Source organism: Glycine soja, chromosome 7 (genome assembly GCF_004193775.1).
Source record: "Glycine soja cultivar W05 chromosome 7, ASM419377v2, whole genome shotgun sequence".
In the NCBI taxonomy this organism is placed as follows: domain Eukaryota; kingdom Viridiplantae; phylum Streptophyta; class Magnoliopsida; order Fabales; family Fabaceae; genus Glycine; species Glycine soja.
In genome coordinates, this window is record NC_041008.1 from 12,690,134 (window position 1) to 12,708,591 (window position 18,458).

An 18,458-nucleotide genomic window follows, 5' to 3' on the forward strand; every position below is an offset into this window, starting at 1 on the left:
AAATTTTGTTTAACAACTTAAATTAGTTTACCCTTACTTGTAATCAAAGGAGGAAGGAAGTATTATATATTTGAGCCCGGTTATTTTGTAGACCAAAGAGAGAATTAGGTATTAAAAAAAAATTAAATAGAGAATTTGAATTGGAATATGTAGGTATAAGAAAAAAATATTAAAAATATTTCATTATAGAAAAGAGAGAATCAGAATATATATAGAGAGGTATTAGAATAAAAATATACAAAAATGAAGGAAATTCGTTACCATCAAAGAATTTATCCAAAAAAAAAAACAAAAATGAAGGAAATACGTTACTGTCAAAGAATATATATATATAAAAAAAAAAGTATAGCGTAAAGAAAATGATTCCCAACGCCAAAGGCAGAATATTCGTTCGGGAAATTAGGGTTAGGGTTGCAGCGTCCTCCATCAGCACCCGTATATAAATACCCTTTTCCCCCCCACTTGTTCTACCGTAATCCTTACGCTCTCTCACTCACAAACGCACACTGAATTCAAAAACATCGAAAGAGAGAGGCATGGCCGAGCAAACCTTCATCATGATCAAGCCAGATGGCGTTCAAAGAGGCCTTGTGCGCTTCCTTTCTCCACAACTCTCTGTTTTGTTCTCTTTTATTTGATATATTGCATCTTGTTCTTTAGAAATTTGGGATTTTTGCATGAATTTCGTGATATTTCTCGATATCTTGTGCTTCTTAGTGGGAGTTTCCAAGCATTTTTTTATGGGGTTGTGTTTTTCTTTTTTCTTTTTTGTGATTTGTATTTTCTGAACTGGGTTTTGAGAAATTGTGTTTTGAAAGGATCGGTTTGCTATTTTTGGATTTTCAGAAATTGAGTCCATGATTGTTTTGGTGGTGAGTTTTTGGTGTTTTGGGGATTTGAGTTTTCAGAAGATGGATTTGCTATACATGGATTTTCAGAAATTGGGTGGATGTTTGTTTTGGTGATGAGTTTTTCTGGGTCGATAATTTGATTTTTTATGTTTTTGAATTTAAGGTTATGCATGTGATTTGTGGTTTGTTAATATTTGACTGAAAAGTGGTTCTGTTTCAGATTGGCGAGATTATTAGCAGATTTGAGAGGAAGGGTTTTTACTTGAAAGGTAATAATTAGTTAAATACTTAATAGTATACTGAATTTTTGTTATGAGAGCATCCTGGCTAAGGTTGGAACATGATTTTTCGTTTCTGATTATTATCAGAAAACACAGTTCCTATTTTCCCCTAGATTATAGTTGAATATTTTGCCTAGACATCAAATGCAAGATGAATTCTAAGGTTAGAACAGGATTTGTCGTTTCTGATTATCAGAAAACACATTAGTTCCTGTTTTCCCCTTTTATAGATGACTATCAATTCTCAAATTTTGATTTGACAACATGTTATGGTTGTTTTTCAAAGTTTTGAAATTGTTATTAATGATTGTATGGTGTGATTTGGTTTCAGGGTTGAAACTCGTTACTGTGGACCGTCCTTTTGCTGAGAAGCACTATGCTGATTTGTCTGCAAAGCCTTTCTTTAGTGGTTTGGTGGATTACATTGTCTCTGGCCCTGTTGTTGCCATGATCTGGGAGGGTAAGAATGTTGTTACAACTGGCCGAAAGATTATCGGAGCCACAAACCCAGCTCAATCTGAGCCTGGAACTATTCGTGGTGACTTTGCTATTGACATTGGAAGGTATAATAGACTTGTTTCATCACAATCTTGTTCTTCAAGCTTTCAAATGTTTTGTTTCAGCTGCATGATTATGTGTTTGTTTTCATTTTTCAAATTTCTAATTTAATTGTGTGGATCTTAGGATGACTATTTTGTTGTATGATTTTCCATTTGTATATTTGTGTGTTTTTCTTATTACAATATTTGGTTTCTAAAGCCACATATTTTAGAGACAAGAGCATCCTCTGCCTATTTTTAATCTTGCGCTAATATTGCAATATGTTCATAATAACTTCAACTAAAGGAGATGTTAACAGTAGTGAGAATATATAAAACAAGGGAGTGCATTTTGTTGTATCCATGTGCTGTATCTATGTTATTGTGTTCATCAAAATAAAATTGTTGGTATTTTAGTCATGTTTTGTTGATCTAGATATTTTATTTGAATTTCATAGATTAATTAGAGTGGAACTTTGAATTTTGTTTAATGCAAACTTGTTTTGTGTAGGAATGTTATCCATGGAAGTGATTCAGTTGAGAGTGCTAACAAGGAAATTGCATTGTGGTTCCCTGAGGGCCCTGCTAACTGGCAAAGCTCCCAGCACTCTTGGATCTATGAGTAATACAAATGCCTCAAGTTGATCTTGAAATTGGCCTTAGGTTGATCCAGATTATCTACATGTTTTCTGTTTTTGTCCATTGTTGGACTTTTGCTAAGAGTTTGGTACCGTGGTTTGCATGTAGAGTCTATTTATGTCATTTCTGTTGAAACATGCTCACAGTTTGATAAATTAAATCCCAAACTAGTTTTGCTTTTACCTTGTTGATTGTTAATGTTTTTGCATATGAGCCATTGATGAGGATGCAGGTGCAGTTACATTATAGTCTTCCATTGTCATCTCAACTTCCCAGTTATCATAAATAAATTGGCACTTGTTAAAACATGTTCGCTTCTATTGTGTTGTCAATTAATCTATTTAAGAATAAATAAGGTGCTTGGAATAGCTAAATCAAAGTTTAAATGGAGCTGTAAAAAAATTTAGAGTTTTATAAGTAGTAACATTCTCACAACTTTTTCTTAACTTGATAAATTTTTTGGTACAGCTAATTTATATAAAGATTATGTTCTTGTTAAATAAATGATTTTTAAAGCTTTTCACATGTACTTTAAATCCTAAAAAGGTTTTGTTTTATTGTTGCAGACAAAATGCCTCTATCTTCCATTCTATATCCCGTTTGTGTTTAATTGGAAAATGGCATACCTTTTAAACTTGTTGCAATGTTACAGAATTGTCAAATAATGATTTAAAACTGGGCTTAAATATATTTTTTTCTTTTGCAATTTAATATTTTTTTTATTTTGTTTTTGTAATTTTTTTTAATTTTAGTTATTACAAAATGGGTTTGTTTTATTTTGTCTTTAAAGTATTTTAGACATTATTTTTACTATCTAAAGCGTTTAATAGATATATTTTACAAGAATTAAAATGTAATTTTTTAATAGGAATGAAAATAAAAAATATGAAATTGTAAGATAAATATATTTAAATCTTAAAATTATACTCCGGGACAACGGACTAATTTTTTCGTATAGGGTTTCAATAAATAACGTTTTTCTTGGGACCGTACCAAAAAAAGATATTAAAAATGAGTGTTGCATATCAACGTAAATCTAACCTATTGTTATTTAGTTAAAATTAAACAGCTATGCACTTTATGGTATTAACTAATCACAAATAAGTGATCATATAGCTTTTAAAATAGTAAACTTTACGTAGCATATATTTTTCTTTAAAATTTATAAGAGAAAATGATACTTGTATACTTGTATTTTTTTAATATATTTACTTGTCAATTTTTAAACACGATCTTTTCGGTATCCTATCATGGAACTTTGTAGTTATTCTTTCCAAAACATTAAATAACCAAAAAAAATGTTGGTTGTAGTACGTGGAAACATTATAAGATTTTTCGAGTATTTCTAAACACTAGTGTAAAATAGACACTAGCATATGATTAAGAATTCATTACAGGGCGATATACTTTACACTAATTAAAATAGTGGAAGTACTTAGAACATGTCTTAATTTGAACTGTGGCCATAGTACACATTTAACATTTGTGGCCACTCGCCGCCGTTGTTAGGTAAAAAGTAAAGGGAGTGGAAAGGGTTTGAGACAGAATATCTATGGAATCAATTGTGCACAATCAATTACAGAGGTAAAGAAAGTGGGAGTAGTACAATGAATGAAATCAAGGAAAATATAAGCACAGTTGGTGACTCCTTAAATAATCATTTTTGTCCTGTCGTATCACTATGATAAACATGAAAGGTCGCGTAATTATAACCTTCGTGTGCACCTAAATTACACTAGATATGATCAAATTAAATTTTATTTATTTTTAAAAGTTGTGTTTTCTTTCTTTAAGATATTATATGTTTTGGTTATTCTAATTTAATATATTTAAATTTCTTAACAATAACAAGTAATCACGACGTATTTTCCTCAGTTCATGATTCTTAGTTTCAGTAATAATTAATTAAGTTAAAATTTTGATTCACATAATTAATTGAGTTTTACTAAGGATTATTAATAGAATTAATTTCAGGGTAAAAATATTTTAATAGTATTTTTTTATATAGAAAAGAGTTTTATTTGTTTTTATGTTTTTCTAAAACAAGGGTGATTATACATCGAAGCAAATAGTGGCCTATTGTTTTTATGGATACCACTGCTAGTAACAATGAAAGTGCAGTGAAAGGAGGAAAAACAAAGAGGAAGGAAGGAAAATAAATAGAAAGATAGGTTTTTTTTATGCAATTTTGTAGAAAATAGGATGTATGAAAGAAATGAAGTTAAAATTTCCTGTTATTACTCTTTGAAACTTTTATATCGTGTAATTTAGTCCATAAATTTTATAAACAATATGTTTTTAGTTTCTCTTCACAACTTAAAGTTAAAAAATGCAGATATAGGCCTGGGATTAAAACATTTTTTTTATAAAGTTTAGATATTAAATTGCATGATATAAAATATAAAAGTTTAAGGACTAAAAATAAGATTTAATAAAAAATATAAGCTAAAAACATTTTATCCTCAGAAATATAAAATAGTATAATATCTCTAATAAAAAAACAATGATAGTAAGGATAGTTCGATCATTATATACTTTAAACCATTTAATACTTTCTCTCCATAGAAGAATTGTTCTTCAAGTGGGGCCTGTGGAAGAAAAAGAAGAATTTGTTCAAACCATTACTTGCTTTCTCTGGGCTGATTTCTACCGGAAATCATTCATTCGGCATATGAAGCAAGATGGAACGCCAATCTTTTGGCTTTATTTTTTTATTCATAAATTTCTTCATCAGAACCAAAAATATGTTTCCAATTAGAATATTGTTTATTATATAATTAAAAAAATTAATAATTACTAAGAATCATTTTTAAAGTGATTTTTAATTAATTAATAATGAAAAACATTTACACCAATGATATATCAAAATTAAACGTAGTTCATCCTAATCTACAAGATGGTACACACCACAGACAAAGCAACCCTCGCATAACTAATAGATAGCGCACACAATCCCTCACGGTAAACACTAGAAGAGAGAATTTATTATTTAGCTTCTGAAAAAAAATTATTTTATCTTATTTTTTTATAAATATTTCTAGATAAATTTATATAAACGAACCTATAAGAGTAATCGATTGTTACATAAAATTTTGGATAAATAGCTACTTTTATCCCTGAAAGTGTAATTCAGTGACAAATGTGTCTCTGAAACATCTAAATGTAAAATTTAGTCCTCGAAAGTATTAAAAGTGCAACAAAAATATCCTTGTTGTCAACTTCCGTCCACCACTGTTAAAAAAGTTGCTTACGTGACACAAAGGAACAATTTTGTCAGTAAAAAATCACCCACATGGTTGCCAACGTGGGAACATATTTGTCATATACAAATGTAGTGACTTTTGATTTCCCTTACCATGGGAAAAATGATTTTTTGGCATCTGCTGATTTTCTTCATTCCCAAAGGGATTACACAACCCAAAATTGACTCTTCATTCCCAAACTACATTTTTAGAAACTTCAAGAGAAGTTCTTCATCTCCCACACTTCCACAGTCTCATTACGCTGGCAAATCTCCCAACCACAGTGACGCACAGCAACACACGACAACACACAACGACACATGGCGACGCACACTCATACAATCGTTCCCGTCGACAATGACCACAACGATGCACACCCAGGTTTGAACTTTATCATATGCTATGTCATTTTTGTATGTTTTTTTTTGTTTTTTTTTCTACGCATATGACTTTTATTGGTTGGCCGTAATGGCACTGTCGTCGACTATTGTCTTCGTCGTCGACAAACGGTTGTTTTGGGATTTCGACGATGACTATAACGACGCCATCGTCATCACATTTTTCGTGGTGGTCATTGTCCATCTGGCCTTTGTCGTCAAACCTCTTCTCTTGTGTTCTCTTCTTTATTCTCAAACTTCTTCTCTTCTCTTCTCTATTATGAAACTTTTTATGTTTTTTTAATATACAATTAATTTTTGTTATGTTTCTCTATAGGATGTTTGATGAAATCAATCTTATTTTACACCACAATGGTAAATTCATACAAAATGCAAATGAGATATTGAAGTATGTCAATGGTGAATTCTGTATTTGGAAAGAAGTTGAAACATATTTGGTTAATGTCTTCCTCCAACAAAAAAAATACTGACAATTTGATCCATAAAATTTTTACTAACGTTTACGTTCAAAAATGATTTATTACTAACATTTTCATCCAATCTAGTTAGCATGACCATGTTGACAATCAATTTTGTGACAAATTTGTCCCTCTATGCCACATAGGCAACTTTTTTAACGGTAACAGAAGAAAGTTGACGGCAGAATATTTTTGTCACAATTTTAACACTTTCGAGGACTAAATTTTGCATTTAAATCTTTCAGGGACACATTTCTCAGTGAATTACACTTTCAGGGAGAAAAATAATTATTTACCCTAAAATTTTTCCTTGAAAGTGAAAGTGTAGTTAAAGCATGGCAGATACCACCAAAAGTTGTTGGCACAAAAATCTCAGCTCCTTATCTTCCAAATTTAAATTCTCAACCAATCAAGCAGAATTCAAGAAATTTAATCTGGTATCGTAAAACATCCAAGATATGATAAAAACAAAGCGTGTTACTACCACTCTACCAGGAATGCTATCTTTATCAACTCCGGAAAGATAACACAATTAGGCCTAGCAAATTCATCGGCAAATATATGCAGTGTATAAAACAAGATCAGGAAGGAAATATGGTTTTCTGAAATACATTACTGCAAGCTGCAATTACCGGTTAAAAGGCTGCAAGGAAATATATTGGTAACGTGGAAAACCACAAATCATTAATATCCAATACCATGGAAATTTACATTTCAGCCTCCTGGCAGGCCAACAAAATCATCTTTCAACTAGACTAAAAGCTTAACTTCCGCATCCATCTCAAACCTAGTTGACATCAAGTATAAGGATTTGAACACTATTTTGAAAACCAGACCGGACTGGCCATCAGAAACCGTGATGATCACGTGTTCAATCCAATACTTCCTGAAAACCAACGCATCATAAAACCAGCTAAAAGTCATTGAATAGGTTAAAAACTGGTAAATCTGGTGGGTTAATCGATTTAACCAGTTTTGCTTAAAACTATTTAAAAAAAAAAGACTTTCAAAATGATGATGTTTTGGTTTAAAAAATACTAGCGAGAAGCCCGTGCCGATGCACGGGCTCATACTCTAATTTTGACTATCATTACTGGAGAAATAACAAAGATATAGATATATGCATTGAACATAATAAGTTGATAACCATTAACTCTGTGCAGCAGAAAATCAAAGAAATTGTTTAATACCCTAAGGTATTGGATTAACAACATTAATCAAAATATAAATAAAATTGAAACAAAAAAAGTCATCAACTTTAGGCATGGTCTTTCAAACCGGGAGGTCTTCATCCCATATAACTTGTTTCCTAAATATGACCTCCCATACATGTTCGTCAAACCTAAAGAAGAACATAACTTCATCTCCTGCCATTAAATTATTTTCAGAGAGGTATTGGAACCATGGATCTGCAACAGATGGCAGACCATTGTGACACTGTCATTAATGTCGTGGGTTCTTCTAAACTCTTTCAGCCCATCAGCAAAAAAGCATCGTGTGCCATATTTGCACACCTTAACAAAATGCTTGGTTCCATTGTAGTCAAATAAAACATAAGTTGGGTAATATAGTCTCCATTGTCTATGGTAAGTCAACGGAACTTCAATGATGTTCTGCAGGGAAACATGAAAACATTAGGCATTAGATATTTTTTTTATTTGGAATAAGAGAAAAGGAAAAGTGGTTAGGATTGTTAATGTTGACCTTGTGAACACGAAATGTTGCTGTAAATCGTGTTCTTGCCATCGAATTTGATGGGCCCTATAGCACAGCATTGAATGTAATTAGTTACAGAACAAAATAAGAAAACAACATATACGAAAGCACAAAAATCGATTCCAAAATGCAAACAACCTATAATGAAGTTATACATAAATATACATAAAGATAGATAAAAAAACATAACAGAAACCATGGAAGGTAATGATGAAAAACGTGAAAACCGTCCATATTAGGCATACAAACATAAGTCAATAACCAATTTATAAGGAACAAACACATATAAGAAACAACACACAAATGACATACAATATACCAAAATAGGCATGATAACATGATGAATACCCTAGTCGACAGAATTACAAACATCACCGTGAATATGTAGTCTATAATCAGCATAAGCATATAATATAGATATAATAACCATGAAATGAAGAACAAAGTGTAAAATAGAGTATCATCATTGTAAGGATGTCTGATGAAACAAATGTCAAAAGTTAAACATAAATATGAAAGAAAAGAGGAAGGATTAAAATGTTAAAGATGCAATGAAAACGTGTTACAAACATCACCGTGAATATGTAGTCTATATTCAGCATAAACATATAATATAGATATAATAACCATGAAATGAAGAACAAAGTGTAAAATAGAGTATCATCATTGTAAGGATGTCTGATGAAACAAATGTCAAAAGTTAAACATAAATAAGAAAGAAAAGAGGAAGGATTAGAATGTTAAAGAACTTACCGCATTAGAGAAGATTGATGATTGTGTACTCATACTGTTAAGGGTTGAGTGATGTTCTTGGAGAAATGAGAAAAGAAATGTGGATAACTGTTGGTTATGATTTGATATACCCGAGATTTTATAATTTGTATTGATTGAGCTTTAGTAAATACACAATGTAGTTGTCGAATAAGTTATTACACATTGGAAACCGCTTTTAGTTATGTCTCTTCGTATACATTACGTCTCTTCCTATACATTGGAAATCACTTTTAATTTGGGAGTCTTTAACAATTCCCGTACCCGTTTTTTGAATTTTGAAAATATTAATTAATAATTAGGAGGCTTTAACAATTCCCGTACTCGGTTTCTTTGATAATGGTGAATATATATATATATATATATATATATATATATATATATATATATTAATTAATTAATTAATTAATTGGGAGGCTTTAACAATTCTCGTAATGGTTTTGTTTCATAATGGTGAAAACAATTATTACCTTTCTGACTTGTGAATGACTTGTGAAATATGATTAGACGTGTAGAACTTTGTAGAGACGGCTAGAACATATATTATATGATGGAGTGGAGCATACACATATAGGAGAAAACTTGGTTTACTGTTGGTGTGGAGAGCTTCTGCATAATTAACAAATTGGAAGGATATTGATGCATAAGTAAATTGGAATGTGTTTTAACTAGAATGATGATGCTGCATAAATAATTAATAATTTGGAGTGTATTTCATTGGAAGGATGATGCTGGAGTGTGCTGGAGATGTGCTGCATAATCAACACTGACAGACGTGGGAGCATGGAAGAATTAGTAGGAGTGTGTTTTATTGTTGGATGGGTTAGAAATAAATTGTATTGCTCTTTTGTAGGAGGTGTTTTTTATGTATCAACTGAACACATAAGCATGTATTTTGGGGTACTCTTTTTTCTCCTTGAGTCTTTTTCCCATAGGGTTTTGGCTCTTGGAGGTTTTAATGAGGCCCCCCGTTTTCTCCCGAGTACACCTTGTACTTCGGATGAATAAATCTTCGCTTATCTAAAAAAAAAACATATAGACACGAATTCCAATAGGATCTATCGTGGGAATATTGAACATTTTACACAGTACCTTGATAACTAAGTTAGCATTGATATGAAACTTTAAATTGGGGTAAAATGTTGAAACAAATGTAATTAGTTCCTATTGGAATTCGTGTCTATACGTGTACGCTCCACTCCATCATAGAGTATATGTTCTAGCCATCTCTACAAAGTTCTACATGTCTAATCATAATTCACAAGTCAGAAAGGTAATAATTGTTTTCACCATTATGAAACAAAATCAGTACGGGAATTGTTAAAGCCTCCCAATTAATATATATATATATATATATATATATATATATATATATATATATATATATATATATATATATATATATATATTCACCATTATCAAAGAAACCGAGTACGAGAATTGTTAAAGCCTCCTAATTATTAATTAATATTTTCAAAATTCAAAAAACGGGTACGGAAATTGTAAAAAACTCCCAAATTAAAAGCAGTTTCCAATGTATACGAGAGACGTAACTACAAGCGGTTTCCAATGTGTAATAACTTATTCGACAACTACATTATGTATTTACTAAAGCTCATTCAATACAAATTACAAAATCTCAGGTATATCAAATCATAACCAACAGTTGTCCACATTTCTTTTTCTCATTTCTCCAACATCACTCAACCCTTAATAGTATAAGTACACAATCATCAATCTTCTCTAATGCAGTAAGTTCTTTAGCATTCTAATCCTTCCTCTTTTTTTTCTTATTTATGTTTAGCTTTTGACATTTGTTTCATCAGACATCCTTACAATGATGATACTCTATTTTACACTCTGTTATTCATTTCATGGTTATTATATCTATATTATATGTTTATGCTGATTATAGACTACATATTCACGGTGATGTTTGTAATTTTGTCGACTAGGATATTCATCGTGTTGTCATGCCTATTTTTGTATATTGTATGTCATTTGTGTGTTGCTTCTTATATGTGTTTGTTCCTTATAAATTGGTTATTGACTTCATATTTGTATGCCTAATATGGACGATTTTCACGTTTTTCATCATTACCTTCCATGGTTTCTGTTATGTTTTTTATCTATCTTTATGTATATTTATGTATAACTTCATTATAGGTTGTTTGCATTTTGGAATCGATTTTTGTGCTTTCGTATATGTTGTTTTTTTATTTTGTTATGTAACTAATTACATTCAATGTTGTGCTATAGGGCCCATCAAATTCGATGGCAAGGACACGATTTACAGCAGCATTTCGTGTTCACAAGGTCAACATTAACAATCCCAACCAGTTTTCCTTTTCTCTTATTCCAAATAAAAAAAATATCTAATGCCTAATGTTTTCATGTTTCCCTGCAGAACATCATTGAAGTTCCGTTGACTTACCATAGACAATGGAGACCATATTACCCAACTTATGTTTTATTTGACTACAATGGAACCAAGCATTTTGTTAGGGTGCGCAAATATGGCACACAGATGCTTTTTTGCTGATGGACTGAAAGAGTTTAGAAGAACCCATGACATTAATGACAATGTCATTATCCGGTTTTTTGCCGCCTCAAAAGATACTTCTTTCGAAGTTGACATCATGGGACCTATCCTTAGAAAAAAATGTCGAAGGCCGATTGTTACAACCAGAAGGCACATCTTTACTGCTGATGTCACGCAAGACATGATGGAACATACCAACCTTTGGTAGGAGTTTGTTACCCACTCAATGATGTTTTTATTTTTTGGTTCTCATCTTCGCTTAGTTCAAATAACATTTTCAAATTACATTGACTGTTGATCACTTTAAATGGTCGTATAATCACTGTTTTGGTTTCAATGCAGGTTCTTCCAACAGCAGCTTTAAATTTTGTTTGGATCAAAAAAATATGTTCCTGTTCGGCGTCCAAATGGCAGACGTAACCAATGGCAGATCACCGTGCACAACGGTCTGCCATCTGTTGCAAATCCATGGTTCCAATACCTCTTTGAAAATAATTTAATGACAGGAGATGAAGTTATGTTCTTCTTTAGGTTTGACGAACATGTATGGGAGGTCATATTTAGGAAACAAGTTATATGGGATGAAGACCTCCCGATTTGAAAGACCATGCCTAAAGTTGATGACTTTTTTTGTTTTAATTTTATTTATATTTTGATTAATGTTGTTAATCCAATACCTTAGGGTATTAACCAATTTCTTTGATGTTCTGCTGCACAGTTAATGGTTATCAACTTATTATGTTCAATGCATATATCTATATCTTTGTTGTTTCTTCAATAATGATAGCAAAATTAGAGTATGAGCCCGTGTATCGGCACAGGCTTCTCGCTAGTTGACTCTTAAACCAATGCTTTCACTGGTTTAATCGGTCCCAGTCCTGAGAACAATTGATTTAAGCTCACATCAGTTTTACATGTTATAGCTCATTCTTGCTAAAATGTTATTAAAAATGCTGAATTGACAGGAGTGAAAATTATGATAGGAGGAGCATCACATCATATACAAAAGCCTATTGGCGAAAAATAGGAGACTGACAGGATTTTGGGACTGTTACTATCGGGAAAGTAATTTGTATGAGGGTAAATCTTCAAGCTGGGCTATGTCTTCAACGAGAAGTTCTTTCTCTAGCTGGCGTCGTGTTTCTTTCATCACTGCCTGTTAGAATATGAAGTAAATAGGTATATTAGCAGGATGGCCACTAGCAATCTAAAGCGTACCAAGTAAAGGTCAACCGCCAAGAAACAACATCAGGTTCACTTCCCTCCATGACAAACCCTTAATTTAAACAACAGATTTGTTCTCCCCTATAACTTCTATGTTAAGATAGGATCATGAAAGTTACCCAATAAAGTGCTCAAGCAGAGCATTTCCTCTTCGTATACAAATTTTCAAACTACCCTACCATTCCGATATATCTTCCATCCATACTATTGCCCTTCCACTCTTCCTTAACAAAATTTTTACACCATAATATTTCTACAGCAAGCTGAGGTTATAGAATACTTACATTAAAATCCATGTATGAGGCATGCATAGAAAGCCATTGATGATCCATTAGCTTGAAAGTTATGCAATAGAGAAGATCAAAAGCTGACTCATTTTCTGTCAGACAAGCATGAACAGATTTAGTTACTTAAAACATCAAGCTTAAATAAAATTTAGCCTGCAACTCGCAAGTAAAGGCTATAACATTTTAAATAAACCCTTTTTCATTTTGACTAATGCTCAGACCCTCCCTGATCAATCCCCTTCCATATTCAAGAAAAGCAAAATAATGGATTAAAAAGGGAGAGTGTAGGCTACCTGCAAGAAATTTTAGAAAAGTTGCTCCAACCAGATTGCGTGGCTTGACTGTAAAGGCAAAGCATATCATTATTAGATAACTGTTACTGATCCACACACTGATTCAATGTATCACAATATGATCCCATCAGTGATTCAGATGGTGATAACAGGTGACCTTTGCTATACTGATTTATGCAAAAGAAAACTGTCAACATACAAAAATCGAAAGGACACCTTAAATTTTAAGTATATTCATCATGGGTGCTCTATGAAATTCACATGACACAATACAAAAAGAAAATTGACCACCACATACACACAGCAACCCAATTCTTCATTTTAGACATACAAAAAACAGAGAAGTTATAACAGGAGAGGTAACAAACCTGCTTCAAGATCAAGCATTTGTATCAGCATGTATGTGATGTTAACACCAGCAACTGCAAATGGGTATTCCCACACTGATCGATCTCCTTCTTGCTTGCGTAAAAGATCCTGGAAGGATTTCTGCAAAAACAAAAGGATACAAGATACATGAACAGCAACAACTGATTAAATTTAAGGCTGGCAGAAAAGTTTTAGTGGTTCTTGGGGATAAAAACAACACTTGATTAACAAAGACAAACAAATAGGGTAACAAGGGTCTCACTAAATGTACAAAAATGACTTTAAGGTTATTTACAACAGTAAATTATGGAAGGCCTAAAGAAATCATTAGGATTAAATGTTTTCTTTTGGAGTCTTCAACGTTGTCTTTCTGATAAAGACTAAGGCAGAGTTGTTTCAGAGTTACTTTAGCTTTATTTCCTTTTTTGCAGATTTATTTGGGGAGTCTTATGAGTGTTTTGGGAAAGCTAACTGCCTAGCTTCCTCTCCGGTTTTTCTCTTTTGTGGAGCTTTTTTTTATCATTATTTCAGCTTTGTTTTTCCTGAAATGTATATTTCCTATCTAATAATAATAATCATAACACTTTTTCTACCCAAAAAAGAATCTATATGAGCCCTGGAAGTTACAATATGCCAGATAAAAATCAAGACCTAAAAGAAACAAAATAGGCAACAGTTCATTACAATGAAAAAAGTATGCAAGGAAATCCAACATTGATCCTTTGAAACCGGGGTGAATGGAGTAAAGTAAAGTTTACCAGTGACTTGCATGACATCATATTTTAGAGACACTGGTAAAGTAAGTGCAATTTAGAAGAAAGGTCATGGAAAAGAAAACAAATCAATTAATTTAAACATCATTCTCGTTTATAATGCAATCTCACTTGCTAGACCTTTTCTCTTCTTTTTTTTGCTCCGCAAAATGAAAGTATATTAATAAATGGCACCAAAAGTACCTAGAGTTACAAACACAGAGTGGTATTAGAGTTACAAAGAGAATAACAGAACAGACCATTCTCAGGATAACTCCACCACATACCAGAAAAGAAAGGTAATCTACTAATGTCTCCCCCCCAAAAAAGTCCTTTCTCTTAAAGAAAGCCAGAGAATATACTAATATGGCCACAATTCTTATATCATGGAGAAATTCAAACACATGAATTTTCTTCAGATCTGCATGGACATTTTGCTAAATTATTGAGAAGAATTCATTTCCTACATCACCATTTAAACATCCTCTTAAATCACTACTGTGAGCGAGAAATACCCATTCTCCAAAAATTAATACTCCACAATAACACTATACTACAGAAGTTCCTTTCAATATTAGAAACTAAAAGGACTCTTCTTTTGGAAGAAATACAAGTACAATTTCCCTGTTACATTCTCTGGCTGTTAGGATGAGCTGTCACTCATAACACAAGGCTTTCCATTCTAAACTTTAATTTTGGTCAACATAAGTAATCTATTCGTTACAAAATCAGATAAGAGTGAACAAACCAATAAAGAAATCATACCGGGAAATTCCTAGCAAAGAAGAGAAAATTCTCCAATGATATAAAACCACCACCCCTGCCAAATATATAGAGGAAATTAACAACATTAGCTGGAATGAGTTCTAGATTTGGCAGCCAAAAAAAAAAATAGGAGGACAATATCTACCTAAAATCTGTTGATGGATCTTTCCCTTGCCAACCCATTTCCTTCCACTGCTCAGATATCAAGCCATGAAGTTCTTCTTCAGGAAATGCAGCATTCCACAAAGCCCTAAGGGCATCCTAAATATGTAATTACAGTCTTAAGACATTGAAGATAGCACTTAGAGTAATAAGCCAGTGACAGCACATAAAGCTGTGTACATAGGTTGAAGGTGTACATCATAATGGTTGTCACATTGCTTACACAGACTTTGAAAAATATTAATGGCAAATATACCTGGTGCTCAATTATAGAACTATCATATGGAACATCTATACGTCTCTGTATCCTCTGCAAGCATTCCTCCTAAGAAATGGAAATTGAACACCATGAGAATTTGTTGTGGTATAATTATAAACTACAATATTTAACAGAAGAAACAAAATGTAGAAAGTATTCCACAATTTTATATGAGAGGGAGCTTAACTATCTTGGCAGTTGCCACCACTAAACACAACAACTGATTAGCTATTGGTAGTCAAGGTTTCCCCTCTAACAAATATATTTTTTGGCACTCCCAAACCATACACAAGATATGGATAATAAACAAGAATAAAACCCATATAATCAGAAATACAATGTAACACAAGGTTTGTTATTTGGTAAGAAGACAGATCATTCAATACAAATCTAAATTGCATGTATACAGTTTAGAAGATGTTTATTGTAGTAAAAATAGTGAAGCATCATTACTCTAATTTAAATTTTCTTACAACTTTATTTTAGTTATTGCAGAAAGATGCCTAAAGCATAATCAACTGAGATACTAGAACAGAAACCAAGTGCAACTTTAGTGAGATTACGAAAACATTACCTGGGCTAGGGTTAAATCGAAAGTGTTAGAAGCATCACTATCTCTTCTTTGTACACAGACACAAGACAGACCTCGCCCAAGCCATGCGGCTGACCCTACCACAACCTCAGCTGTAACAAAACAAAATTGCCATCAATGAAGATTCTACCCAATAAATTTTATTTTATGCTACATATTTCATCCTGAGTTATGGACTAGCAGGCAGTGTTTCAAACAACACAGAAAGTGGCAGCATTATATTTTTTTCTTAACAGCTTCATAATTTGCAATTTATTGTAATCAAATCCTCGCAACCATAACTGGAGAACTTTGAAATATAAAATAACACTGAACTATGTAAAAGCTGCCCATTCCAACTCCCCAGAGTGCAGTTCCTTTTGGGCTGTATACAAATTTCAATTCCCAGGCAAAAGACACAATCTGCCAATCAATTTTTATGGTGCTTTTGGAAGAGCTTATTTACAACCTATTTAGGCTTACATTATGACATAAGCACATATATAAGTAATTGAAAGAGTTTATGAAAATAATTTCTGATATATTCATAAAGCTATTTTCAGCTTATTTCAATAAGTGATCCAAGATAGCATATCAAGCTAGCTTAACTCCATTTCCTCTTCAATTTAGAAACAGGTTATATAAAAGCGCTTATACAATAAACACTTGGTGCTGTTTAGATAAACTTCTCCACAACTTAAAAACAGTTTAACTCTATTTCCTCTTCAATTATCGAAACAACCTATACATAAGTGCTTATACGATCCACACTTAGGCTCTGTTCAGATAAACTTATCAATAAAATAGTTATAGGAGCAGAAAAGAAAATATGGAGGTAAAATGAACTGAACTTCTCCTACCAGCTAAAATCAGGTTACACACTTCAGCTTTTGAAGAAGCTATAGGATAGAGTTTCTACGAAAATTATGTGTATAAGTTGATTTTAACTTATAGGAGAAGTTCAATTCAATTTACCTCCTTATTTTCTACTCTTAGAAGTGTTTATCGAAAAGTTTATCCAAACAAGACCAAGTGAGTGCTTGATCAAGCAATTACCTAAATGCATCCTTAACATTTAACAAGTAGATTCTGTGTTCCCAATAGGTCAATCCACAAACTAAGGCTTACCTGGATGTGGACCCACATGCCACAAGATCCCTCAAACAAAGAAACACACTATACACATTCAATTAAAAATAATAGTTAAAAAATAACGAGCCAACGCAGCAAAGCTTAATCACAGGAGACCTCTGTGCTGCTTTATTCTGAATTATATAGCTATCTATCGGTAGCAGCTTCAAACACAACACGTGAATCGCATTTACCAAGATATGAAGATAACAAAGCCGAATTTCATGAACGCTAGATCTACGGGAACAGCCACCACAGTGATTAAAATCTTAGATGCCACAAAACAGAGTAACATCTCCCATAATAATAATTAAAGAGAAAGAGAGATTGAATTATACAAAAATTGATTTGAAAATAAAGATATTGAAAAAATAATAATAATTGAAGAAAATGATTTCACCAACCAATGCAATTAAGAATAGCAGCAAACATCACGCAACTCGGGTTTATGAATAGGGCCTAGTACAAAACGGTTCGATCTCGACTGTCCATGTGTATGATATTTAATTTAATAATAATAATATATTTTATATTTTTTTTATGAAGGGAGAGAGAGAGAAAAGTAAAAGGTGGTGGTACAAGTACAACAACTATTGCGTAAAAAAAAAAAAAACTCTGCAAAAAGAGAGTGAGAGAGAAGAGTCGCGAAAAGCACGAAGAGAAAAGAAAGAAAAAAAAAACTAAACGGAGAAAATTAATTGGAAAAATACCAGAATTTGAATGGCAGGTTTCTCCGTGGGGAATTCTCCTAACAGTGATGAATGAGCTACCTCTATCGTCCATTTTTTTTTCTCTCTTTGTCTTCTTCTTCTACTATAGCATCATCGCGAAAGGAGGAAGCGATGAAATTCGAGAACCTTTTTCTGCGCCGAAGATCTGGGAGAGAAGAAAACAGTTACAGTTTATAGAAGAAGGAGAAAGAGTTTTTGAGAGTGTGTATGCGTTTTGGTTGTTACGGTGTTGGCGTTTTGTTAAGATTTAGAAAGAGAGGGAGACAGTGGGGAAGGGTGGTTTTAGAAGTTTTATTTATTTATTTTTCAAAAACGGGGAAATCAATTACGCTATTAAGTGGTGGCCATTAAGTTAAAAAAAAAAAAGGAGCATTTAAAAATCGGCACTATATTTACAGCGGTTTGTCATTTGGAATTAATTGTGGTCAAAGCTGTCATAAATACAAATGTTTCTTTTATATTATTTTATAAAATACT

The 18,458-nt window shown here is 32.4% G+C and overlaps 2 protein-coding genes and 1 long non-coding RNA gene across 5 annotated transcripts; 1 reads left to right on the forward strand and 2 right to left on the reverse strand.

The window, feature by feature from the left end:
* The first annotated feature begins 352 nt into the window (after nucleotides 1–352).
* LOC114418782 (nucleoside diphosphate kinase 1-like) lies at nucleotides 353–2,569 on the forward strand. Its single transcript, XM_028384286.1, has 4 exons — nucleotides 353–590; nucleotides 1,072–1,120; nucleotides 1,464–1,695; nucleotides 2,183–2,569. The coding sequence occupies exons 1-4, from the start codon at nucleotides 537–539 to the stop codon at nucleotides 2,295–2,297; spliced, it is 450 nt and encodes a 149-aa protein (XP_028240087.1). The 5' UTR covers nucleotides 353–536; the 3' UTR covers nucleotides 2,298–2,569.
* A 4,964-nt stretch (nucleotides 2,570–7,533) lies between these two features.
* On the reverse strand, nucleotides 7,534–9,226 carry LOC114419853. The gene is made up of 2 exons (XR_003668315.1): nucleotides 8,113–9,226; nucleotides 7,534–8,021 (listed from the first exon to the last, which is right to left on the reverse strand). It is a non-coding gene; the product is annotated as an uncharacterized LOC114419853 (long non-coding RNA).
* A 3,044-nt stretch (nucleotides 9,227–12,270) lies between these two features.
* Nucleotides 12,271–18,253, reverse strand: LOC114418783 (ELMO domain-containing protein C-like). 3 transcript variants are annotated; one of them, XM_028384287.1, is made up of 9 exons: nucleotides 17,961–18,253; nucleotides 16,123–16,232; nucleotides 15,546–15,614; nucleotides 15,273–15,388; nucleotides 15,128–15,182; nucleotides 13,610–13,730; nucleotides 13,242–13,289; nucleotides 12,946–13,040; nucleotides 12,271–12,593 (listed from the first exon to the last, which is right to left on the reverse strand). In XM_028384287.1, exons 1-9 carry the CDS (start codon nucleotides 18,031–18,033, stop codon nucleotides 12,492–12,494), a joined length of 789 nt encoding a protein of 262 aa, XP_028240088.1. In that variant the 5' UTR covers nucleotides 18,034–18,253; the 3' UTR covers nucleotides 12,271–12,491. The 3 variants fall into 3 exon arrangements, with proteins under 3 accessions (XP_028240088.1, XP_028240089.1, XP_028240090.1); XM_028384288.1 differs by lacking the exon at nucleotides 17,961–18,253 and adding an exon at nucleotides 17,655–17,745; XM_028384289.1 differs by lacking the exon at nucleotides 17,961–18,253 and adding an exon at nucleotides 17,445–17,607.
* Nucleotides 18,254–18,458: the final 205 nt, after the last annotated feature.

Coding starts and splice junctions, on each gene's coding strand:
- LOC114418782 (XM_028384286.1), top strand. CDS start 537: ATGGCCGAGCAAACCTTCATCATGATCAAGCCAGATGGCGTTCAAAGA. Junction 591..1,071: donor ATGGCGTTCAAAGAGGCCTT/GTGCGCTTCCTT, acceptor GTTCTGTTTCAG/ATTGGCGAGATTATTAGCAG. Junction 1,696..2,182: donor TTTGCTATTGACATTGGAAG/GTATAATAGACT, acceptor TGTTTTGTGTAG/GAATGTTATCCATGGAAGTG.
- LOC114418783 (XM_028384287.1), bottom strand. CDS start 18,033: ATGGACGATAGAGGTAGCTCATTCATCACTGTTAGGAGAATTCCCCAC. Junction 15,389..15,545: donor GTTCTATAATTGAGCACCAG/GTATATTTGCCA, acceptor TTACATATTTAG/GATGCCCTTAGGGCTTTGTG. Junction 12,594..12,945: donor CCTCATACATGGATTTTAAT/GTAAGTATTCTA, acceptor ATATTCTAACAG/GCAGTGATGAAAGAAACACG.